At 37.4% G+C, this 26,776-nt stretch overlaps 1 protein-coding gene across 4 annotated transcripts in view; it reads left to right on the top strand.

Annotated features, from left to right (window-relative positions):
* reln (reelin) overlaps window positions 1-26,776 on the top strand; it is a 132,682-nt gene that overhangs the window by 31,241 nt on the left and 74,665 nt on the right. For all 4 annotated transcript variants that reach the window (XM_055059626.1, XM_055059546.1, XM_055059474.1 and 1 more), the window contains exon 3: window positions 19,089-19,227. In XM_055059626.1, coding sequence (XP_054915601.1) covers window positions 19,089-19,227 — 139 coding nt within the window. The remainder of the gene's footprint in view (window positions 1-19,088; window positions 19,228-26,776) is intronic.

The raw sequence follows: 26,776 nt of genomic DNA, 5'->3' as shown, positions 1-26,776 counted from the left end.
TTGTGTTGCTCCCCTGACGGCTTAACGTTTCCCTCCACATCATTATCCATTCAAACACAAAAACAGAAGTATTCATTCTACACGTCTTCAGCTACATTATAATTACAAAGATGTAGGAGCACTTAAAGGAAAGAGGGGCTTTGGAAAGAAATGCCAAAGTATGTGCACTGTAAAACATTTGTAGGTGGTTTAGGTTGAAAACGAAACTCCACCTGCTGCCTTGAAAATGCAATTTAAGTCAACAAGAAAATTGTTTTGGCTTAAACTCAAGATATTAAAGTTCATGAAGTTGATTTAACAACAAGAGACAAGTTGTCTAAATATTGTTTTTTAACCTCTTTACTTAAATTGTGAGTTTTAACTTAATGCTGCAATTTAAATAATTATTATGTCACAATATGTAGTAAAATTATTAAAACAATGTCTTATTTTGCTTTACAGTAATTTAAATTCTTGTTTCAAACTACAGGAACAAAATTTCTGATCTTATAATGAATTTTATTAAACAATGAATTCAGCTCAGAAACATTTAGTGTGAACAGGACATTATCCTCAAGCTTTGCTAACTGAGAATTGCATTAAAATGAACATTTGCCTTAATAAAACACAAGAGTCAGATTAATGTGACGCACTTCTATCTCAGGAGACAAAAACATGCCACTAAGCATTCTGGGAAATAGTTCCCACTCCTGTCTTTCTCCTCTTTCAGTTTTTTAAGTGCTAACCTAAAAACTCTAGTTTATTCAACTCTTGGAGGTTTGACTGAATTAATAAAAGTTAACACAACTTACTGCTGTCAGTTTATCTTTCACAAACTCACATTTAGGTTCAAAATCTAAAACTGGATACATTTATTTTACTTAAAGAGTAGAAGATAGTAAACACAACTAAATGTGGCTCAAATTTTTTACAGTGTCGGAGTGGAGGAATAAGGCGGGGAAAATGACCCAAACATGCATGAAAAATGTAAAACGGGCAGCGATGAAGGTGCGACAGAATGTGGTTGTCGTAGAGGAGAGGAGGAAGATGAAGGGATGGCATTCCATCACTTCCTCTGTCGGAGTGGCTGATTGCTGTTGCCTTGCCAGTGCTGAGCTGCTGAGAAACCGGTCATTGATGGATAGCTCGTTTGCTTGGGTGATGTTTATTTTGTCGTTAATTTGCATATTTGTATGTATTTGTTGAGTCGTTGGCTTCTGCTCGTGAGGTTCAGTCCCTCCCCACGTCGCGTTATGATGAATTTGGCTGTCTGACAAAACGGACAGCTTAGTGACGGGGACATCCAGCTGACACTCGGCTCCCGTGACGGATGGGCTCATGCTAACACACAACCACGATTAGAGATGAAATCCAGCTGAACCTTGACCTTAAGCGGGTGGGGCGAGAGGAGATCTACTGCCAAGAGCGTAATCATGCACATTTAATTCCCAAAGGAACACCTTTGAACATTGGCAGCACCTACAGTGCCACACAAATGTAGGGGAGACTGAGATACACTGCAAAAACTTACTAATTATTTCTAGTCTAAGTTCTAGTGCAAATATCTTAGTACACTTGAAATAAGACAAACTAACTTACAAATAGCTTTATAGCCAGATATAGGTGTTTGTTTTAAGTAAATTGTTTGTTAATATTGATGAAGAAGTATTACTTCCGCTGGCTGATAATTTCATTTGTAAAGAAAACATTTTTCCCATAAGTTAATTTATCTGCCAATTGAGCTAATAGTTTATCATCAGTATTAAGAAATTATTTACTTATTTCTTGTTGAAAAGTGTCTTTTAATTTAGTCTGTCTTATTCCAGGCCTACTAAGATGGTTGCACTAGAAAATGGAAGATTTTTGTAAGAGTTTGTACTTTTGAGTGAATAATCTGCCTGTTAAATTTGTACTTTATCATTAGCATAAAGAGATTGACTCAGAACCAGCTTCTTTGTCTTGCTGAAAGCTACTTATAAGTTAGTTTTGTCCTATTTGATGTAGAAATTAGACACAAATACATTTATGCCAGAAATGAAAATGCCTTCAAGATGTATTTTGTTACACTGCGTCTTTTTTTCCCCTCTTTATTGAGACAGATTTAATGTCATCAGCTCTCCAAACAGTGATGTACTTCAGGCTGCTCAGTGGACAAATTATTTTTTCTGTCAATCAAATGATCAGTTGAGTTTGGAGCAGAACTGGAGCATGAACATTTGGGATTTTATTTAATAACCTTACCAGTCTTGGGTTATCGCCCCTAAAACTGCACAAATACTTTTCCACTTCAATGCTGCAACTTGGGAATCCAGAATTCCTTGGAAAATTAGTTTCTGATGGAAATGATGGAAGGTGTGATAATTGATACACTGCAAAAACACAAAATGTTAGCAGGGGGTTTTATTCATGTTTTAGTACACTTAAAATGAGACCAAAATAACTTTTGAGGAAGTGATAGGTGCTTGTAAATAATTTCTTAACATTGATGACACTGTATTTCACTTTTAATATGGGAAAACACACTTTGTAAGCAAAATAATCTTAAAACTAAGTAGCAAGAAACTTACTTAAGAAAGCTGTTATATCATGCTGAAAAGTTATTTCTAAGTTAGTTTTGTCTTACTTCAAGAGTACTAAGAAATTTGCATTAGAAACTTGAGAAAAATATTTTGTAAAATGTTGTGTTTTTGTACAGTAGAGTGATCCATAAACCCCTAAAAGTTGTGGGATTTTGTTCTAAAAGAGGGGGAAAAAACTCAAATGGTCAAATTGGTCCTCTGTAATATGCTCACATTTAGGTTGTAAATATCTACACTTTCATCCATCTCAAGGCTGAAGGTTAGCTGCCGTCACCTCCCTGCCACCAGGCTGGATGGAGTGTCAGCCGAAATGTCAGTATATGAGAAATGGCAGCTCATCATGTCAGTATTTACAGAGACATACTTTCCTGCAGAACAAAGCCTTGTTTTGAGATTCTGCGTGTTTCCTCGAACAGTCCCAGGAGATCGTGCTGCCGCGTAGCCCTCCTTCTTCTCAATCAGCTTGATGAGGACGCAGAGCGAGGAGCTATACCGTGTATGGAAAGAGCGCAGGATAAAAAAGAATGATACAAGAGAAAAGAGGTGGTGCACGGAGCAAAGAAGGGGTGAGGAAAAAGGGGCTTCCATGGGGAGAGAAGCTGTCAGTCCCTGAGAGACATCAAACGCAGTGCAGCCCTGTGATCAGCTTGCACCCTGGCTCTCCTCTGACAGCTCCCTGACTGTGCCGCTTACACTCCTTCATACCGGCGCAGAGATACGCTCGCTTACTCTTTCCTGCAGCCACGAGCGCTCTCGCTCTTTCCGACTTATCCATTCATACTCCGACACATTCGTATTCCACACTTTCACTCGCCATCATACATGGGATGCACATTTGTGAAGCGTTTACCTTGTAGCGACATCGTCAAGGTCGCCTGAGAGTCACAAACTGTTGCTGCGAAACTTTGGGCTCAATGGAGGGGAGGTAGTGCTGAACTGCAAAACCGCAAAATTTTACCAAGTATTTTTGTTTCTAGTTTCTAGACCATCTTAGTCTGCTTGAAGTTTGACAACTAACTTTCAAGGAACTTTTCACCAACATAAAGGAGCTTGTTTTCAGCAAATAACTCCTTAAACCTGCAGTATAATATAAAATTGACTTGTTTGAGCTTTTTGTCATGTTGTAATGTGATTCCCTCCTGCAGGGTTGCTTTGATTCTTTCATGCATGTGTTGAGAAATCCTTTGATCTCCATGGCAGCCATTTTTCAACTGTTCAAGACACCTGGCTGGACCGAGCCCCGCCTTCATGGGTGAAACTCCTCCCCCACCCAGCTCCTTCAAACTAGCCAGTAGCAATTAGCAAACACCTGGTGGAACTGAGTTCATTACAGCAGCTAATACTCAGTGCAATGCTGGTATAAACGTTGCCATGTATGTTGTGATCACTTCCTGAAGGCGGAGTTTCAGAAAATTATTATGAAGTCAAATGTCCTTTGAGTTGTAATGTTTAGCATTTTTATAACAACTGAAGGTAATATTGTTGCTTATTTGTGCTGTAAAATGGCACTATGTGGCTGTAAAATATGTAATAATGAACCTTTAATATTGATGAAAAAGTACTAGATCCACTGACAGAGTACTTCACTTATAATAAAACATTTATCGCATGTTAAAAGCTAAATAATCTTTCAGTGGAATAAACGCTTTGTCAGCAACATTGAGAAATTATTTACTTCAAACAAGCTCCTACAATTTGCTGAAAAGCTACTTGTAAGCTAGTTTTGTCTTATTTAGCGTACTAAAATATTTTCACTCCAAATTAGACCAGAAGTACGTGGTAAGATTTTGTAGTGTGGCAGCCGCAGAGATGTTGAAGATGAGGATGATAACTGATCTGATCCATCACTCCTTCTCTGCCGGGGATATGGGCACCAAAAGCAGATCCTTCCCGATGATGAATTCATTAGCGCCTGAGATGAAATGGGTTGTCAGGGCCAGGGTTATGTATGGGAGGTGATTTGTGTCCTCTGCGGCAGGGTGTTGGATCAGACTCTGAGATCTGTTGGGTCGGCTTGTTGTAAATAACGGCTCTTTTGCTGGCAGAGGATTTCCCCATCCCTCTCGTCCAGATGAGCTGTCCTTCTTGTTGCTTAGCACCCCCGTCCCCAAGGCCTGCAGGCTGCTAACAGGTGGCTAAACATTTGTGCTCTGTCAGAGTCCAGAGGACTGCTCATATAATTATGCACCACTAAGTAATCAACAGTAGATTATCTCAACGTGCACAGCCTCATTAGAAACAAAAAAACAAGCCCTATTACGAGAAACAGAATGTTTTTGAAAATCACTTAAATGTTATCTATTATGCTTCCTTTAGGAGTTTATGATAGGTCGGTGGGCTACATGCAAAACTTGTTCATTACATTTTTTGTACAAAATTATTATTAGATAATCATATTCTAGTCTGCTCAGTTCTGCCTATTTTGAGTTATTTTAGAGTCTCCTGTCACTTTAAATCCAAATAAGCTGCTGCTGTCCACGCCTCCTACTCTCCTTTTAAACTCACAGATGAACATTGATACCAAGAGACCCGCAATGACACAACCATACAGCTTTGAAAAGCAGAAGCGAAGCCTCCTGCACCACCAGCAAAAATGTAGCAAGAGGTTTCTGGATGTCACAGCAACAACAAAACACTTGTCTTTTCCAGCAGCCGTTGTACATCGGTAAAATCAGCTGGCCAAACGTCCTGGGGCTCAGCTTGGATTACTACGTAACGGGCTAAGCTTTGCTAGTGCCACATATGGATAGAAGTTAGATCTTCTATCTTACCTGTTAGAAACCGGTACTGCTCTGCGTTTCTTTGTTTTCTGAAATGAAATCCCTTCATTCAGTTCCTCTACCTTCCTTAGACACGCTGATATTCAGATCTATCAGTGGATTGTTGAATATGGGGTCCAGTAAGTTCAAAAGACGATGAATGCAGATAAATTGAGAGAAATTCTTGAAGAAAACCTGGAAGGCTATGATAACTGTACACTGAAAAAACACAAAATCTTACCAAGTATTTTGTCTTGTTTCTTGTGCATTTTCATTTCTGGTGTAAAAAAATTGCGAAGTATTTATGTCTAATTTCTACAGCAAACACTTGAAATAAGTAACTTTTTAGCAAAGATGCTTGTTTTACATAAATAATTCCTTTATAATGAATCAAAAATACTAGTTCCACTGGCAAATTTATTAATTTACATCATGGGAAAAATATATTGTTATAAGTAGAAAAACAACTTCTAGTGGAATTATAAATATGAAGGAGCTATTTACATAAATAAAGCTTTTATATCTTGCTGAAAAGTTGCTTTCAAGTAAGGTTATTTCAAGTGAATGAAGATATTTGCACTGAAAACTTGGTATGACTTTGTGTGTGTGAATGTTGGTGTTTTTTTATGCACTTTTAAAGCTTTGACCCCACATAAATTTGTAGGCTTTGTCCTTTTCCTCCTGTATTTTTTTGCATCTAGATGTATGGTAAGGAGGTTCAGGGTAACTGAGAAAGCAGAAACAGGAAGACGGGAGCCAAACTCACTGTGATAGAGATTTCAAAGCAACGTGTGAGCTGTTGGGCACTTTTTTAGTAATTTATTTATTTTTTTTATGCTGCAGGAGAGAGCAGCAGGCGTAGGTTGTTTCTCCCATGTGTGGTCTCTTTCGAGCAGAGCTAAGTTATTTTCTAACTGTGCGGTTACATGTCAAAGAGAAATATGGGTGGAAGAAAGATGGGGAGAGCATCGACTGAAAACGCTGCCCGTTTCGACACATTTCTGTGAACACCAGTGGGTTTGCATCATTTCAACACTCAGGGAAGCTGACTTTGAAATGGATCTTTGTTGTTCGGTGATGTAAAATTTTTAAATTCTGTGCTTCCACAGGCACTTTGCAAGTGTGTGGGTTCCTTAGGCAAACCGTACATGTGATTTTACAAATTTGTGCTTGCCAACTGAGCTGCTCTCTTAAGTCTACCCACTTTTAAACAGTTTAAGTGCTCCGTGATTCTGTTCGCAGGAGGATTTCTCCCCTTAAGTCCCTGATTGTACTTTTTTCTAAACGTTTCTGTGATCTGCTATTTAGTTCCATGACAGGCAAGTGCATAGAAATTAATACATTTTTGGTCATTTTGATTATTAATAACTAGTTAAAATAAAATTCAGTTAATCAGAAAATATCAGAATATTACATTATATCAGTGAGGAGGACATGCTGTTGACATGGACACATTGCAGGTAGGCCACATGGACATGAAAGTTGTGTGGAAGAAAAAAGTGAGGTAATGTTGCTCATTTATCTTGGCTAAGAAGAAAAAAAGGACAGTGCTAAGTTATTAAAGCAACTTCCTGTTTATTTTTTTTTTAAATCTTTTGTTGATTCATATTTTCCCTGAAGGGAATGAAACTTTTTTTCATTAGACTTTTTCTTACCTTCTTGGACATTTATATACTTCTGTTTGGTCTCTGCTGCTTCCGAAAAGCACCCAACTTTTTATTTTTTATTATTATTTTTAGCAATAAGTAATTTTTTAAAAACTGAACTGTTTTAAAAATATCCCCGTTGGTAAGTAGCATTCGAAGAGCACTGTCATGTTACCTAGCAACCCCAGTGAAGCCCAGCCCGTTACCTAGCAACCCACCCTGAGCTTCCAGAACATTTGGTCAGCTGGTTTTTATGCTGTATGCGCTGAACAATGGCTGCTGGAAAAGACAAGTGTTTTGATGTTGACTAACTGTCCAGAAACCACCGGCTGGATTCTTGCCGGTTGTGCAGGAAGCTCCACCTCTGCTTTTCGAAGATGCAGAGCTGTATAATTGTGCATGTTTTGGAGCCATTTTTACGTGAGCGTAAACGTTGAGGTGATGGGAGTGATCAACAGCAGCTTACTGGGACTCTCTAAAACAACTCATTCTGATTGGATCTTAAAATATGCATCACCATATCTATGAATGAGTTTGTGCAAAAAATTTAAAGAGCATGGTTTGTGTAACCCATACACTGACTCTAACCTGTTCAGCTCAGCATAATAGGTCACCTTTAAAAATATTTTTCATTATTATATTACATTGCTTTTCTAAAAAACATAATTTTAAATTTTATTGGTTGTAAGCGATGGTCCTTAGAGAAAGTGATGACTAAAAATGATCAAATAAACAAAAACAGTTTAAATAAATTCCTCTCTGAATTTAAACTATAATTTTTTTATGTTTTATTTGCAGTGGAGAGTTTCTCCAAACTCACCCAGATCCTCTGACCCATATTCTGGCAGAGGAAAGTTTCTGACCTTCTCCTTGTTTTTCCCTCCTTATGAGAGCCGGTCTGTCACCGTGATTATTCTGCTGCCTCCCAGCGCCTCTCGGTCAGACCAGGAGCAACTCCAACCCCCATCATAAACACATTCAGAAACGCGCACAATGGGTGTACACACCCTTCACAGCCATTGTACGACGCTTTCCCAGGGCTTTCCACTGACTCCTCACCTGTCGCCCCAGGTCTCTGTCTTTCATACGCAGTTTGTTTGTTTGCTGCATCGATGGATGAAAAGCAGGGTGGCGGGTGGAAGAAATTAGCACAAGTCATATCAGATTAATTAATCTCCAACTCAAACTATTAGCTGAGGAGTCCTGTTGAATTAAAAATCAAATTAGCCAAGGCGCCTGCCGGTAAAGCTGTGGCTGCGTGCCTGCCAAGCCACAATGACACACACCCACAGGACGCAGCTGCTCACGGGCTTTGCGCTGGGATTGATGTATGGATGGAGAACAAGAGGAAGAAACTCTTGCTCAAGAAGAACTGGAGGATGTCAGGAATGGGAAAGATTTGTTTTTTGACTTTGCCGCCCAATTTCATCGGCTTGTCTTCAGGCACGAAGCTGGCCGTCCTTCAGTGGGCCATTCTCCCAGGCCTTACTCAGCAGTTTTAGAAATGTTTCCGCAATCACGCCTTTCAGCAATGCTTCACCTTCAGCATTTATATTATAAACGTTCTGCTTGATCTCTTTCCTAATTCTAATTTTATGAAAGCTGAAAAGCGCAGTCAAAATTTCACTTGAGGATTTGTTGGGGTTTTTTGACGATACGTTATGTTCTGGTTTAAGTCACTTATAGTCAAACTTGGGATGAATATAAACATGTTTCACTTTTATGCATATTTGCATCTGTTTCTTCAAAATGGCATGAAAATTCAAATTTTGGGTTTGGATATGCATGTAAAATGTTTTCCAATGTATTCATCATTTTTGTTGATGAATACATCAACAAAAATGTAACAATTACTCCAGAACAATCTGGAGTAATTCTTGCCAAAGACATTTTTTAAATCTTAGCTTCATCTGAAAACACAAATTCTTACTTAGTTTCTAATGCAACTATCTTAACACACTTGAATTAAGACAAAACTAACCTACAATTAACTTTTCAGCAAGATATATGAGCTTGTTTAAAGTCAATAATTCGTTAATATTTATGTAAAAAGTGCTATTTCTACTGTCACATTATTTACAATTTTTTATGTGATCTGCCAGTGAAACTCATATCTTTAAGAAATTTTTGACTTTAAACAAGCTCCGATATATTGCTGTAAAGTTACTTGAAAGTATTTTTTTTTATTTCAAGTGTACTAAGATATTTACACTAGAAATTAAACAAAAATACATGGTAAGATTTTGTGTTTTTGCAGTATGAAAGCAACTTTCTTCTGGCATTCCTTCCAGAAATGTGGTTTAAATCTAAAAGGTGTGCTTTGGCACAGATGCAGTTTTTGATATGGACCATATGGACAACATGGCAACATAAGTAACTGAGGCACACAAAAATCCGATGGAGAAATGTATGTTGAACAAGAAAACTCTTGAACAAGTTTTCTGTCACTTTTATGCATATCATCTTTGCTGTTTTATGTAGGACTGCACTGCATTTTATTCACCCCCTATAATTTAGATGATTTCCTGGATTTTGTTTGGTTTAGTTTGCAGAAGGAAGCCTCCAACCTGTGGCTCCAGAGCTGCAAGTGGTTCTTTGGAGTTTCCAAAGTGGCTCTTAAAAGTCTGGCTAACAAAGTGCCGAACCAATAAAATGTTTAAATTTTTTTTATTTTTTATTTTTTTATCAGAAATGCACGTTTTAGTAGTTTGCTTTTGCAAACCTGAAAATGCTTCATTATTTTTCCACAACAGAATGGCCTAAGTACGAGTAAAATCTTTGTCTAGTCATTATATTGAAAACTAAGTGCTTTTTTTGTTTAAATTATTTTTTATAAATATCAAAAGACCATGTATCAATATTCTTTTTGTAAACAATTTTGTCCACGTTAACGAATCAAATGGTTCTAAAATATGACCCTTTGCACGTGACGTCACTCCCTTCGAAACTCAGCCCGCTCCGCCATGATGGACGTGAAAATAACCTGCGCATCTGGCAGCCTACTATCGCTTTTATTTAGTTCATTTCGCTGTCAAAATGGTCACAGGGTGTAACTGCGGACTTACAGCGAACATTTTTACAAGGTAAGAAGATTAACGTTCATGTAACTTATGAGTAAATAGGATTAGAAAGATATTAATCATTCCATTATGGAGAAGGTACGGTCTAACCATTGGTAACCATGGAGACAGTGCCGAACCGTCATGTAGCCTAGCATGTACAGAGAAAACTGGTTAGCATCTCGTCTTTTGTACGTTTTTAATGCTGCTCCGGTTTAAGGGGAAACGCTGTTTATGACATAGTGACGTAAATAATCTGGTGTGAATTCAGGTGAAGTCAGTAATTTGAGCAACACGTCAGGAGGCGGGAGATATGGGTCAGTTGCTAAGCTAGCTGTTTCCAACTTGCCGCCATTTTTGAGCCCCAACGGACAAATTAGCTCGATGCTAACAAGTAGAGAAGAATAAGGTGGCAAAAACAACTTCAGTTTCTCTGTTCAAGACCTATCCCTCACTTCTGGCTTTATCATGGCGCTGTGAATAATTAGTGACGTAAAGGGTCAGTAATAAATATGCATTAAAAAGTTTCAAGTTGTCCCTTTGGGAAAGGTTAAGTAGCATTTGTGGGTCAAAACTAGTTTTAGTTATCAGGACTAAGGGCAAAAACTGCTATTTGGTTTGTAAAGTTGGCAGACTTGAAGATCTATGAAGATCAAAACTCATCTGCCTTCCTCAGATGGCTTGTTGTTTTTCTTTTTATTTTGAAGATTTGTTAACATTAATGGGAAACTCGTCATTTTTTAACTCTGGGGTAATGCCAAATCAAATGTCCCTCAGTTTAATAGAAATTCTCCAAAGTGCCAATGCACTTGAATTTAAAACACCGTCCATTAAACAATACTAGTTCCTTTAATGCCAGTTCTTTAATCCATTCATGTGGCAAACATCCTTTCATTTTCCCACATAGTTTCTCACTCCACGTCTCTCGGACCACTGGCATCTTTTGCCACCCATATTAACACACAGCTTCCTCCTGGCAGCGCGTTGCCAGACCCCTGCTATCAACGCAAAGTTTCCATCCCGTCTCCATGGTAGCGTGATTGGCAATTCCTGAGATGGATCCCCTTGTTTGGCCAATGGCGGCTCAGAGCGGGGTTGTCATGCGCTGCGAGCCCCCGCAGTCCTCCGGCTGACCAGCTGCAGACGGCGCTAGAAGGAAGGAGTGAATGCAGCGCAATGTGAGGCGCGCAGCAACACACATTGCATGGGATCATTCAGCAAGCACAAAGCGTATGGGGGTCCCTGCTCAGGCTGTCAGTACTGTTGTGATGTATCATTTATGTCCCCATTGTGTGGCCTTCTCTTGAAACATGTTGACGGAGCCATTAGTCTCGCCTTGACAGATTCCCATATATTCACTGGACTTTTAATACCACATGTTAATGCTCCAGTTAGTTTATGACAGGTATTAAGAATTGCTGCATGGAATATGACCCTATATTAAGCTTCTTGTGTTCCAAATTTTTTAGGGTGTTGTACTTTTTCTGTCTGAATTGGAAGATTATAGATTAGATCTGGTTATTTGGCTATTATCTACCGGTGTGAGACAACATATGCAGCGTAAACTCAACATCCCAGAGGGAAGAGGATTCTCAACCATTTTACAATTTAAGAATACAAAATCTTACAAAGTATTTTACTCTAGTTTCTCCTTCAAAAATTTTAATTTTATCTTATTTCAAGTGTGCTAACTTGTAAGTAACTTTTAAGCAAAATATTGACTTGTTTACGTCAATAACTCCTTAATATTGTCAATAAAGTTCTAGTTCCACTGGCAGATTATTTCACATATAACAATATATTTTCATGTTATAAGCAAAATAATTTGTTGGTAGGTTTTCAGCACTATTAAGACAAGCTCCTATATTTTGCTGAAAAGTTACTTGTAAGTTAATTTTGTCTTATTTCAAGTGAACTAAGATATTTGTTCACTAGAAACTATACCAAAATTACTTGGTAAGATTTTGTGTTTTTTCAGTGTATTTTCATCTTTTTTAAATAATTACTCTTTTCTCTGTTGAATCTAATATAAGTGGCCAGATTACACTGCATTGTGGGCCTTCGCTCCAAACAATCTGCCTTGGTAGGTCGTTCTGATTGTTCTCCTTTCTGTGTTTGTGTTAGCATATCAGGCCGTGTGTTTACAGTGTTATCAGTGTTATTCTGCAGGAATGATGCAATTTCATTAAGCTTGTATAATATTGTCAATTAATTCTGTAAAATAAAGCCAGATAAGTTCACTAATTTACTTTTAGCTTAAAGGAAGGAATAAACAGCCAGACTCTTCTTGTCTCTCGGAGCACAAATTGATTTTATCATGTGCTTTCCTGTCACACAGAGCTCTGGCAAAAAAGATATATTTCACAATGATCTTGAAAGCATTTTTAAAACCATTTAGCAGGCATTGATATAGTCCAGCAAAACACAGATGGTTCTATCAGACTGGCGGCTTCCCATTGCCCCTCAAGCCAGACAAAGTTAAAGGACATTTTATGGATTCAGAGGAAAATAAAGCAGCTATTTGCTGCTCACCAGATGTCAAATGGTGTGCATGGATTTGGTAACTGTGCTCATAAGTTTAAATAAGTTGCCCTTTGAATCCTCACACCATAAAGCAGAAATGTTCGCAACATTGCCAGTTAGAGCATGCTGGTCCTACAGTGATCAGCTTTGCCAGGTTGAGCCACCAAGTGCCCATCTGCTGCACCGAGGAGATTTCTCGCTCCATGTATTTGACTTGTTTTAGAGCTTTTCTCCATAAAGTCTACTTGACTGCAAATAACATTTTTATTTTAAAAGCACACATTTTAAGGCTTCATATTTTCTTTTGCAACAAAAACACAAAATCTATCAATTTAGTTTTGTTTCCAGTGCAGTTATCGTAGAATACTTGTAATAAGAAAAAACAATCTTACAAGTAACTTTCCAGCAAGAATAGGAGATTTATTTAATTTAATATTGATGAAAAAGTCCTTTTTCCATTGACAGTTTTTTTCACTTGTATAATAAGACATTTTACCCATAAGTGAAATAACATGCCAGTTAAACTGGGACATTTTAATCAATATTAATAAATTATTTACTTATAAAGAAGCTCCTATATTCCTAAAAAGTTAGTTTTGTCTTATTTCATTTGTACTGATATATTTGCACCAGAAACTACAGTAAAAATATTTGGCAAGATTGTGTTTTTGCAGTGTTTTTTTTTTTTTTTTACTCCACAACTTTGTAACATTTGCATTAAAACATCCACCACTAATAAAAATGACTTCTTTTGACATCAGTTCTTAACATTTTTAGTTATGCATAAAATAAGACCAAAAAAAGCCTTGTTTTTTATGAATAAATAGCCAGACTGAATGTGCATGAACAAAAGGCCTCCTCCACTTTTATGGGAACTTAAAAAAACATTCACGTAATTAACTTCAAAGATTCATGTCAGAATGATACTCCTACATCCACTGTTGGGCATTTAATATGCTAACACACCCATTTCCTGTGTTTTTGACTGAGTTTGTTTGGGAGCATGCTTGCATGTGAATGTGTGTGGGGGTAGTGGGAGATGTGCTGGAGGTTCATATTAATAAAACAATCTTGGCCGAGTTATATTGTGGGAGTTAGCAGGTCATCTTCCCCTGTCATTAATCACTGCTGACAGCTCATAAGTGCCCAATCTGCATGTGAAAGATTTGCATGTGTTTACATGTGTGAGCGTGTTTGTATTTGCATTTGCGTATTTGTCTGATGCTATATGCTCTACAGCACCAGCATTTATGGTGGACAAGTCATTAGGGAATGTTTGGACACACGATTCTAGCTACAAATGTCTAATCTGATTAAGTAAAAGCAGACTATTCTCTCTCCTTCAGTAGGTTGTAAGTGTCTTGTTCAGTGTTTTGGTATCCAGGATAGTGATTAGTTCTTGCTTTTTGAAAATTTGAATTTTCAGGAATAAAAATGTTTTTTTAAATAACAGCAGAGGAAACTTCAAAGTCCACACTGCCCAGAAATGTCTGAAAAATAGGCTTCTACATTGTCTGGACAACAAATCAATAATATATACATTGCGATAGACATGGCCTCAATATCAATACACAATACATTTGACAGAATAGCCAATAATTTTGCTGAACTCTGATCCAAAACCGCCCAGCATTCTGGGAAATGTAGGCAGAAGAAAGGTTTTGACCGCCCAACCTCTGAGCGCTGACTAAAAGTTTGGTGGAATCAACTAACTCACTCGCTCTGTGGTTACCTAGCAACAACCTGCTGAGTAACTAGCACAGCAGCTGGTTTACCTGAAGAAGTTTTGACTTTTTCGAAGTCAGAGGAAGATGCTCAGCGTACGGATTATTGGGATCACACAACAATTTGCAGAAGTCGCTGTGGATCTAATGAAGAACTACTTTAGCCTTTGTGTGAAAGTGAAAGAACTGGAAGTTGGATCTGATTTCTTTTGCTGCACTTGCAGGACTTTATATGGAAACTACTGTGACAAATGAGCATTTCTGTTCAGAACAACATGCTCTGCACAGAAAATGCATTCAGATGTTTAAAGTATTTCATTTTCTTTAAACTCAAAAACAAACTTTCTGAGTTATAAGATGTTGGTGGCTGTGAACAATGACGGCAAAATCTGCTTAATAAGATCAAGGATCCTCTGGGTTTTTTGCCTTCGACTACCTTCGTACATCAACAAAATCAATCAAATTCCTGTAATTTTAATGTTTGCTTGTCATCTGGAACTGCTTTCAAAGCAAAAATGCATCTAGTTTCTTCTGTTTTATTAAATCACTGGTAGATTTCGACCAAGTTGACAAAACGTTGATGAATGATAACTCAAGAGGAAGGAAAAAAAACATCTAGGCCGCTGAGAATGTTAAATTCTAAGAAAACTTATACAAAGGAGTGAGAAATGTTTTCAGCTGATGCAACCCAGGTGCTGATATGCATGGAGAGGGCTTTGCAACAGACTTTATTTCACAGTTGCAAAACAGCTTATGCATTTCTCCGCTTATTCTCTGGACAGCATCAGGAATGTTGGAGGTTTTTCTCCAGTCTAAGTTCACTAAACCTTGTTGCTCCTCTGGACAGTTGGGATTTGGATCACGCTGAATAATGGAGATTTCTTCCCGCTCTTCTTCTAACTCTCCGCTCTCAGACATGAAAGGAGACAGGGACTGTTATTTGCATTTTTATGCCTTGGTGTGTTTTTCATGTGGGAATAGAAATTCGATGAGCAGAGTCAAGTCCCAGTGCTGCTGTGTCCTGAAGTGCATCAGGCTGCCTTTTCATCTTCACCTCTGCCTAACCGCGCCCTGCTTCCCCGAAACCAGACCTTTAGAACTTCTAAAATGTGCATTTTGCTCTCTGTTTTATGTTTTTCTTTTGCATTTTCATAATTTTTTCAAAAGTATCATTTCCATCTCCTTTCTTTGACTCAACAGCCACATTGGTGCTTTTTAATCACTCAATATAATATACAAATAAGATCTTATCAAATAATTTTGGTCTAGTTTCTAGTGCAACCATCTTAGTTGACTTGAAATATCTGAGCTTGTTTTAAGTCAATGATCCTTAATATTCATTAAAAATTACTTGTTTCACAAACAGATTATTTCACTAATCACAAGTTTTTTTTCCCATGGTAAAAGGTACATAATTTGCCAGGGATGTATTACTTCTTCATCAATATTAAGGAATTAATGACTGGAACTAAGCTCTTGTTTCTTGTTGAAAATTGTCAAAGTTTACCTTGAAATAAGATAAACTAAGACATTTGCACAAGAAACTACACCAAAAATATTCTGTAAGATTTTGTGTTTTTGCAGTGTACTCATGTTCTCTGATCTCTATTACAGCAGCTGGCCATTTGAAAATGACAAAGCATTAGCTGTGTTTCCATTACAAATGCGTGCAAAACTTTGTTGATATTCCACTAATGGGGAAAAAAACCCCACAATCAAATGTGAATAAGTTTGTTCATGTGATATGTCATTAAAAAATATGCACCAATTTATTGGCCGGCCGATTTCTCAGTGACGATTTCCTTAATTTTGGGAGATCAGTGATCAGCCGATTTTTACATGTGAAGCCGATCTTATCCACCGATCTTATCTAGCTTGGCAAAGGTCTAAGAATCAATCACTGTGCTCTTTATCTCTCCAGTGAGAAAGTTTTGTTTGACAGATCGGCCCACCCAGTTTTGTCTGCACGTTTACGATTAACAATAGTTGCGTCACTGTTGTCAACTCAACAACTTTCTTACAATATTGAGCAAAATTTCAGACCCCAAAAAATTGGTATCGGCTAAAATCGGAATCAGCAGGTTAAGTGTTTTAAAAGATTGGTAATCGGCCAGAAAACTGCAATCGATGCATCCCTACTTCCTGTTGTTTTCTGCATATTTTCCAGCAGTAGTAATATCTGGCTTTTGATCATGTGACTCATGTTGTCCAAAAAAATTGTTTTCCTTGCAATTTTGTCAAATACACTATTTCTAATAAAGCTAAAAAAAATGTTTATCAAAAACATTTAATAAAAAACGTGAGTTTCAGAGAAACTGGCGTGGGACTGTCAAGCAATTTATTTTTCCAAAAATGCAGCTATTGCTGAAAAATCAGTTTTATTTCAATTGTACCGAGATATAAGCAGAAGAAACTAACCAAAAATACATGTCAGGATTTGGTACTTTTGCAGTTTAGTACATTCCAACTTTGTAAAAGACCTTAAATCTAAAACTTCCTTTTTAGGGATGTTTCAGTCAGATAATCTCAGATAGGTGACATGGTCGGTTTTGACCTGCGTTTCTGTATAATTCATTTATTAAGTCTTGAATCATCTGTGTGGCATATGTGGAAAATCCAGCATTTCCAGTTCAGCTTCCAAGGCTGACTTCACTCTAATAAAGTTCCTTTAACCCTTGTTCGAATGTTTATGTGTTGGGTTATGCCTACAATGAATTGCAACCATTAAGCCAAGAGGTTGAAGGCAAGGTGAATGGAGAACAGCCGCACTATTAGTGGGTGATTACATCTCATTCTGTCATTACACTCCAGCACCTCGTTAGCATGGTTAAAGGCAGCTTTTGCTCTCTCCCTCGTAAATCTGACACATTAGGACCACACACTGCACGTACACATGTCCTGTGAAAAGGTTGTAAATGTTATTGGGTCGCTAATTTTTCATTTTGACTTGTAGTTGAAAAGTAATTCTTTTTTTTCCCTCCATGTTATAAAAAAAACATAAAAATTCCATTGAAATCCTAATTGGTACATGGTGTGCAATGTACAAACATGTTTGTTTGCCAACAGCAATGGTAACTAGGTCTGTTTGTGTCATGGCACACAAACAAAAGAGCAAAAATTTAAAGCAACAGAATTAACAAGCACATTCACACTCAACACCAGTGCTGATAACATTAGGAGTGTTTATAAATGCTCAACCGAGAGGTCAGTTTTATTCCTGCCAAAAGGGGGTGTAAATATTTTTGTTTCAGAAAATTAGTTTTCAGACACACACACACACACACACACACACACACACACACACACACACACACACACACACACACACACACACACACACACACACACACACACACACACACACACACGCACGCCCTCACACCATCAGTGCATATTGATCTGCTCATTGATTTTCAGGATATTAAAGCTTCGGTGGTGTTAATCACAGCTGATTACATTTTCTGTGAAGTGAGATTTTATTAAGAAGACAAGAAGGTTCTGTAGCTTTCAGCGTATAAGAGCCTTGCAAATTATTGACACTCTTTGCACTTATCATGTTAAACCCCTTAAATTTGATTTGGTCTTATAGAGTTTTATGTGAATAAAGTAAAGTAGTAAGTAGTAATTGTGCTACGCTACAGAGTAACATCTTTAGCTGCACACTGCAAAAATCTTACCAAGTACTTTGTCTAGTTTCTAAATATCTTATTACACATGAAATAAGAAGAAAACAAAAAACTTCAGTACAATATAGGAGCTTTTTTTAATTCAATAATTCATTAATATTGATGAAGAAGTACTAGTCTTGTATTGCTACAAGGGTCTTGTATTGCTACAAGGGCATCAAAATCAAAATGTTTTGTTCCAGCATCCAACCTGACTGAACTTGAACTTTGCTGCAAAAAACAACCATTTAAAATCTGCAAATGTGCAACGCTGTTAGCAAAATTCACAAGAAGACGTACGGCTATAATTGCATTGAAATGTTCTCCTGCAGAACATTGCCTCACAGATACATGTCACACTTCAAGATTGTATTTTAAGAAATGTTTTTTAAAAATATGGGGTTTTTTTGGTGGTTTTTTTGTATGCGTAAAGGCTCTGCTTTGTTTGTGTATCACATAAGATCCTAATAACCTGCACTGATGTTTGTAGTTGTAATATGATGAAAATGAAAAAGTTCATCCCTAAACGGCAAGATAAGCTTATGTTTTTTGCATAGGACCAAAGTATGCTGACTATTTGAATAAAAAAAGCTTTTCAGTTTAAGAAATATAGACTTGAGTTGTTTTTGAGACTGCTGCTGCACAGCAGTGTCTCGTTTAGGGATGGTAAATTATTCAGCCGTTCAGGATGTCTGAAGATTGATTGATGCATTTGCTGGTGTCCTGGCCTTGCCCTTTATAAAGAAAAGATTATGTGACATGATGTTTTTCCAACTATGTAATCATAGCCAAACCAGGGCGCACATTAATAAGAGCAGCGTTACAGAGCAACGCCTCACAGGAAAGTGTGAAGATGCATTTTGAGAAAAAAAGAGGGAGAGACGGTGAATGTAAAAAAATAAAAAAGATGAAAAATAAACTTGTGATGTGAAAAATAACAGTAGAATATCATCACGGATGGATGGAAAAGCAAAGTAAATACAAAGAAACTGGGTTTATTGGGTATTTAAAACTAACCAAATATTATCAAAGCGTTTAAGGTTCATACAGGGCAGGGGTTTGTTTAGTTTGTACAGTCGGTTAACTTCATCTCCTATGAATTTCCTTGTTGCTCTTTCCATTAATCAATCTTCTTCTTCTCTGTTGGGATCCAGGTGTGATACCAGATCGCCAGTTTGCTGGAACCCAGTTTGTCTGCAGTGTTGTGGCCTCTCATGTCAGCCATCAGCCCTCCACCAGCTTCAGTTTCGTCTGGATCGCCCCGCCGCCGGGCACCGGCTGCGTCAATTTCCTGTAAGTCTGCTGTCAGATTCACACAAAGAAAAGAATAAAACAGAGAGAAAGCGGTGCAGATGGGCGGATTTGCTGGTAACTTTACAGCTGCTGCTCCAGACATGGAAGTTATAAACTTATTTGTTAATGACTTTAGGCTCCGTGCTAAACTAGAAAGGCTCATCAGCTGTATTAAAGTTTGCTTTTCCTCCTAATTCTTTAGGATGTTTAATAAAATTCATGATCAGACCAGAAGTTTTGTTCCTGCAATTTGAAACAAGAATTTAAATTATTATTAAAGTGAAATAAGTATCTATTTTAACTTGATATTGTGAGTAAAATAGCAGAGAAATGTGTCTCTTTTAACTCGGTGATGGCAGTTTTTTTTTCATTACATATTGTGAAATAATTATTTGTTTTAAATTGGAGCATTAAGTTAAAACTCACAGTTCAAGATGAATGAAGTTAAAAAGCAATGTTTGGACAACTTGTCTCTTGTTGTTAAATCAAGTTCATGAACTTTAATTTCTTAGTTTAAACCAAAAAGTTTTCCTGTTGACGTAAATTGCATTTTCAAGGCAGCAGGCGGACTTTCATTTTCAACTTAAACCACCTGTAACCTAAGTCTGACCTCATTACTCTGTGTCCATGTGGGTCAACATGTCATGGATTGATGAGAACTGCCAAACAACTTAAAAGTCTTTCTCTTTTTCTTTTTTTTCTTTTTTTTTTTGAACCCATTATTGAACTCTCTTCAAAATACTCAAAAACTGCTTGGCTAAATTCCTGGAACGTTTCAGCTAATTTTCAGACTGAGAATTTTGTAGAGCGACTGACGGAGAACAATTCAACATGACAGCTCTGCTAAATTAAAGCTGCCATTTAGACGATATCCGCCACAATAAATGGATTTACTGGCTTTTTGCGTCTGCCAACTCACACTTTTACTGTCAGGCTTGTGTGTCGGCTTGCGTGGGTTGTGTTTTTGTCTGAGGACTTGTGTGTGCATGCATGTGAAAAAGCAAAACTGCTGATGACAGCTGGACAATTGTATGGCAATCGGAGTCCCTGCAGTTGACCTTTTCAAAGTCAGTCCTTTGCACTCCAGCTGACTGGAAACGCTTCTCAAAAATACATGCAGGCATTCAAGCAGACATGATTACTGGACTCTGTTGTCTTCATCTTGCTTCCCAGAATGACTCTCTTGTGTCTCATAGTAGGAATTCATGTGGGTGTCTAACCAAAACGTGGGCCACTTGTGTTGATAGAGAAAATATTCCAAGACTGAACTGTCAGTAGCTGCGTTTCCATTGGCTGTAAAAGTGTGCAAATTGTAATTATGGAAATAGAAATATGGCAATTCTGGAAAAAAAATCACACTTTTTAATAAAACATTTTTGGCCTACTGGTTTTTCAACCATATAGAAATTGGTTTATTTCACAAAACTGCACTTTATTCGTATCAGACGAGTCATGAGATCAACAACTGGATGTTACTACTGGCGGAAAAGGCAAAAAAGACGACAGGAAGTCGTTGGAGGATGATGGCGCAACATGGTTTTTAAATTACATATGTAAACAAACCGATTCACATTTGATTTTAATTGTTTCTTAACATAAGCTGAATATTGACAAAGTTTTACGCACATTTGTAACAGAAACTACTTTGGTGAGAGAACTGTTTGTTTCCACCAAACTGCGACACAAGTTTTGAGTGAATTTTAAGAAATGTCCCAAAAAAGAAAATGCACATTAGTCCTGTTGCCATTAGTTGTGGAAATTTTATTGTATTCTTCATCATTTATGGTGTAAAACATCTTATTATGACAAGAATTTTTATTTATTGTTTATTTTACACTGGCTGTTATACTGGTCTGAACAAATTAAAGTTGTATTTGATGTACTTGTGAAGCTATTTGTGTATTTAAGTGAGCTCTGCTGGTGCAGAGTTATCAAATAGATTTGTAATTCAGTACATTTATGTCTCTGTTTTGAAAAACAAGTTACATTTAGATTGGTGTCAGCCATTGCTAAACTTCAGATATCTGCGTCAAAAGTGAAAAAAGTGGGTTGGTGCATCCTTAATCAGAACTTATTCAGCAGTTGTATTTCCATTTCCCCTTTCATGCATTAAAACTTTTTCAGAAAATCCAAGTGAAAGTAACAAACTTTTTTTAGGAAGTTTTTTCAGATTTTTTAAATTTCCATCAACCTTCTTTAATGCAATCCTTCAAAATGCACATATAAAAACCTAGATGAAAACACGGTTATCTGCTGTTTGTGCATGATATCTGGTTTGGTACAAGTCTTTGCAAAATCTCATTTCACTTTCCTGCATATAATACTAAAAAAGTAATCAGTTTTAGCATGCCTTGATTGATACAGAAAGTGTTTTCTGCAAGCCGAGCCAAGAAGTGTTTAAATTGAAGACGCAGACATGCTCTGTCCTTCAGAAGGCTGGAACCGGTCCACCACTGCATTAATATGGGCCCTGTGAGCAGTTTTATGGCCGATATTGTGGGATTGTCCCTGGTAACACATCACTTGCAGCTGAGTGATAGAGTGCAGTGATGTGGGCATCCAAAAGAATTAATTTTCTGGACGGCTGTAAATTGCCACCAAAAGAGAAGGCCAGGCCTTGGAGAACAGATGAGAAGAAGAAGAGATGGAGGAAGGTGGAGAGCACACATACATCCAAAAGTTATTGCTCTACGGAAATCTCACTGAAACAATGTTGGGCTCTTTCTGGAAAGTGTTTTACACCACTGTCACAGCTGAGGCAGACACTGAAACAAGCCAAAGCATGTTTGTGCAAACAGCTTCTGTTTGTTGGATTTCTGTGGCAGGCTTAGAATGTTGAATATCAACTCCATGCTCACCGTCACTCAATGTGTATGTGGTGACAGGATACCTTAATTCAAAGGTTTTTTTAATCCCGTCACCAGACTTGAAGTATTGTCTGAAATTTTGGACAGGAAACAAAAAACTGTCAACCTGAAAGTTGGTTGGATTTGGTGGCGAGGGAGTCTGACAGATAGTGTCTGTTTTTTCAGGTGAATGTTGTATTTTTGGAGTAAACCTGAAGCATTTGTAACCAACACTCTTTAAAGTAAACTTTTTCTAGTAATTTTCCCTGCTTAAATAACCTAACTTTGTGGATTTTGATAAAAATGGCTGACATTTTTCTTACACTGAGGTGCAGATGAGAATCTATTATGAAAAACTCATATCTTGCTCATTTTTATACTTCCATTTGGGTTTCTACTGCTTCTAAAAACAACCTAAGCACTTAAAAACCCACCCAGCTGGTTTTTGCCTGAAATTGATGTTTTCACAAGTTTGTCAATTAATTTGCATAAAAAAGTTTAGATTGAGTTTGACAAAATACCAGACATCTTCCTGTGTTTGTCATGAGACCTGACCTATCTTTCCCAGGGCTCCTAATTTACACAGTTATTAGTCTGCTCCATTGATTTGTTTGTATTTAAGTCAATCAGTTGACTCTGTTTTATCATAAAGCCACTTCTTAATGACCTTTCATCCTTATTAAAGGTCCTCAAAGGCCTCTGGGCGCATGAAGGTTTACTGGAAATGTTAAACCAGGAAAGAAATAATTGGCGTATTTTTACATCTATCCCTGTTGCATAAGTAGCATCATCCAATAAATTACAATTTAAGTTAATTTGGTTTTTTGAGGCTAACAACAAAGAGTTCTAAGGATTTAATTCTGTAAAATTGTGAAATTTTGCCAACAAAAATGCATAGAGACCCTGTCTCAAGTTTTCATCTGTATTTATATTGCGTTATTTCCCAAAGGAAAGGCCGTGACCCCTGTAATTATGCGCCCACCCCAGTGTGCACAGAGACTCAGGTGCACACACTTAGCTGTTCGGGATACGCCACTTCTCAAATCGATAATGCTACATATTGTCCACATCACCAGAATCCCACATCCTCATTACCAAAAGGTCACTGTCCCACCCGCTGGGCTGATGATCATTTTAACAGTCTGAGATTAAATAGAAGGTTGAAATGATTAAAAATAAAAGTAGCATAATGAACCACTGTGGAGGCAGCTTCCTCAGATGGACTGTATGCTGGTGTCTGATTATTTGTCCGTGATCAGGCCTGCTCAGTTTTGATGAAAACCAGACACGACCGCTTGCTTGGAGTCATCTCTCGTTCGTTGACTCTAAGTAAATGTAGTTAATTCTTCCCAACATCCAGTCTGACCCAGATGCTCTGTGACAGGCATAGAAATCCTTGTCAAAGCATTAAGCTTTCTGGAGTTTTTATGTATCAGTTTCTCTTTTTGCTTTTAAAGGGGCAGTATTATGTATTTTCCATGCACAGAGTGACATTCTATAACTGCATTGTTAGAAAAATGCTGCGTAACAAATAAGACTTAAAAGAAATTTGACTTCATAATTTAATGCCTTGAAATTGGGCTTCTGTCTCTTTAAAAATTTGATGTAAAGATGAAAAAAAGTTGATTTTACATAACACTGCCCCTTTAAAATAAAAGTATTTCTTCCGATCACATTAAGCTACTCACATCCCCGATTTTTTTCCTTAATCTCACATTCACCCCAAAGTAAGTAGCTACAGTTGTTTTCTTAATCTTTCCTATTATTACCTACTTGCAGCAGTCAAGGTCAATTGCTCTCGTCTTTAAGCTCCATACTGAGAGCAGTAACCGTGTTTCTTCTGGCTGTATTTGGAGCAATAACTATCAATGACCCCAGGCTAACAAGCAGGTAATTTGCCAAACAAGTCCCAAATCCCTCTTCTGTGCAGCTTCATTAAATTTGCATGCTCTCTAAGAGCCCTTTTCCAATTAATTAATTCAAGGGAGTGGATGATGGAGTCGCACAAACCAGAGATAGGTACACCTTTTTGTGCATAAGAATGAAGAAAATCTTTAAACTGTATCGTATGAGAGCTGAAAATACGATATTTTTCAGCTGAAATGTGATTCTTGTTTCTGCCCTGTGTTGTCCAGGTCAGTAGAGTCATAAATGCAGCTGGAGTCCTAAACGTTGGGGATAAATCAACCAATTAGGGTGTGTTATTTTAAAAGGAGAGGTCCAAATGCTCCAAATCAGCGCTGGCAACAGAGACCGCACCCCTCTGAAACTCCACGTATTTATCATAATTACTAAACGGGCTTAGTGGGCTGGAAGAGAAGATGAGCTTTTAATTGCGGTTCCAGGAGAATAGTGGCTTTTTTTCCTCTAACTAGGAAAGTGTGTGTTTTCTATTCTCACATGTTAGACACTCATCACCATCTTTCTTAGTTATTTCTTGACAGTAGGGTTGGACTTAAGAAATGCCTTAATTTAATGAAATGTTGAAAATATTCCCCAAAGATTGTGGTCCATTTGGGGACAAAGCAAATCCTCCATCCCCAAGTCCAAACAATTGATGCAAGTAGGACTGCAAACATTGATTATCTTAGTAATAGATCATTATGTAAATTTTTTGGAAGATTAATCAATTAGTTGAATAAAAAAATGTGCCAAATTTTTCTATCTTGTTAAAAATATAATTTTTTTATGAGCCAAAAAGATATAAAAAAAAGCATCTCAAAGCCATTTTTATATGATATTAAAACATTACAAGATGGAAATAATTGATTCAGTTCCCTTTTTAAAAAAGAAAATAAACATTTTATTGCCTAAATTGCAATAATATAGTATTCATTTAATTTAGTCACTTTTGCATCGACCACTTGTCAATTGAATAGCGGAAATTGCTTAATCAGAGATTTTGTTTTTTACAGAATTTGAACCAGGCGAACCTAAATCTTCCACTTGAGAAATTTTGTGTAAAATATATTTGAAGACTGTTTTGTTTTTTTATCTTAATTGCAAAACATACATATTTTTCGCACAGTTTTTGTGTAAGTATTGCTCTGTGTGTTGTTATTTCAGCAAATTACTCTGTACACTCCTGGTTGAGATTGATAGATTACTAAATTAGTTGATTATTTTGGCAATCGATTAATCATGATTAAACCGATTAATCATTTGCAGGCCTATATACAAGTTAAATATTAGAGTAGAGAACATTAGTGCCCTTGTTTACTTTTGTGGTACATATAATTTATTCATTTATTCTTTCTTTTTAAGCAGCAGTTTATTTAACATGTATTTGCGGCTTAGAGTAAATCAGCAGTCTATATAATTTGAGCGTGTGGTTAGCAGGGAGCTGTCAAGTCGGTTTCCGGGGATACTTACGGCCAACAGCAACATGTAATCTAACATGGATGACATGGATGGTAATTACCCACTCCCAGCCCTTTGGGGAGCTCTGTGAGTGACAGCTTGTCCATCTGCATACATGTTACCGCCGCTCCTATATAGCTTAGAGAGTCCATGTGTGTGCCTGCTTTGCTTTTACTGGCTCGCCTCGCCACTTGACAGCAGATTGTGGTATTTGACTGACAATGCCATCAACCCTTCCCCCTTAAATAATTTTTTCCCTCTGACCAAATCCAAACCCTGCTGGCTTCTCTTCCTTTCCACTCTCCATTCTCTCTAAAATTTCTTCATAATTATGAGTGGTTTGCTTATTTTCAAATCAACATTTTGACAGATGGGGCACGGGTGACTTGTACAGCTCTGGAAAAAACTAAGAGCCCACTGCACTGAACCCCATGGAAAACCTCCTGGTATTGATTCCTGAACTCTTCCTGAGTTAAAACATTATTATTGTTGTTTCTATATTAATATGAACTTATTGTCCTTGCATCATTTGAGGTCTGAAAGCGCTGCATCTTTTTTGTTATTTTGACCATTTCTCATTTTCTGCTAATAAATACTAAATCTTTGCTTGGAATTTCAGACATGTTGCCAATAGTTCATCGTATAAAACAACAATGTTCATTTTACTCAAACATATACCTATAAAAAGTAAAATCAGAGAAACTGATAATTTTATGTGGTCTCTTACTTTTGTTGCTGTATTTTTATGAAATTAACTCCAATTTGAATCCAAAAGGAAGAGAATAGTGGAAAAAACCCGACAAATATTACAGCCCCTAATTGCCCCACCCACTGAACTAAGGAAAAAAACGAATAAAATTAACATTTAGCTGCTCTTTTTGTGTTTGTGTGGGTTCCAGAGAGTGGATGGACTAATGAGAGACACACGCTGAGGAGCCACTGGTGGGTGACGGCAGACAGACACTGGGGTCATGCTGCTCAGATCAAACACGCTTCGGCTTAGACTAACTGCTCTCGCCCGGCTCCTGTTTTAATCATAAACACGCTCTCAGAGAACCACTCCTACTCCCAAATAGTCTAAATTAAGCAAAAGACTCCTTCTCTATAAATTTTTTATTTTCACTCTTTGCAAAACAATGCTTTACTGTTTAAGCTGAGGTTTAGTGCTAAACTGTGTAGGAAGTGTGCTTTCTAAAGTGGATCTCTCCTTCCTGGCCACCAAGCAAAATCTGCTAAGTGAGCTTGAGCTGTTTACTAAATATTTAAGGGCCTTGTTCCTACATCCCCACCCGCTGTTCGTTACGCATCATCTTTTATTCATAAATACCAAACCTTAAATTAGT

Source organism: Poeciliopsis prolifica, unplaced genomic scaffold, assembly GCF_027474105.1.
Source record: "Poeciliopsis prolifica strain line A6 unplaced genomic scaffold, Auburn_PproV2 SCAFFOLD001, whole genome shotgun sequence".
Taxonomy (NCBI): Eukaryota; Metazoa; Chordata; class Actinopteri; order Cyprinodontiformes; family Poeciliidae; genus Poeciliopsis; species Poeciliopsis prolifica.
The sequence above is the reverse complement of the archived record's forward strand: the minus strand, read 5'-3'. Positions and strand labels throughout refer to the sequence as shown.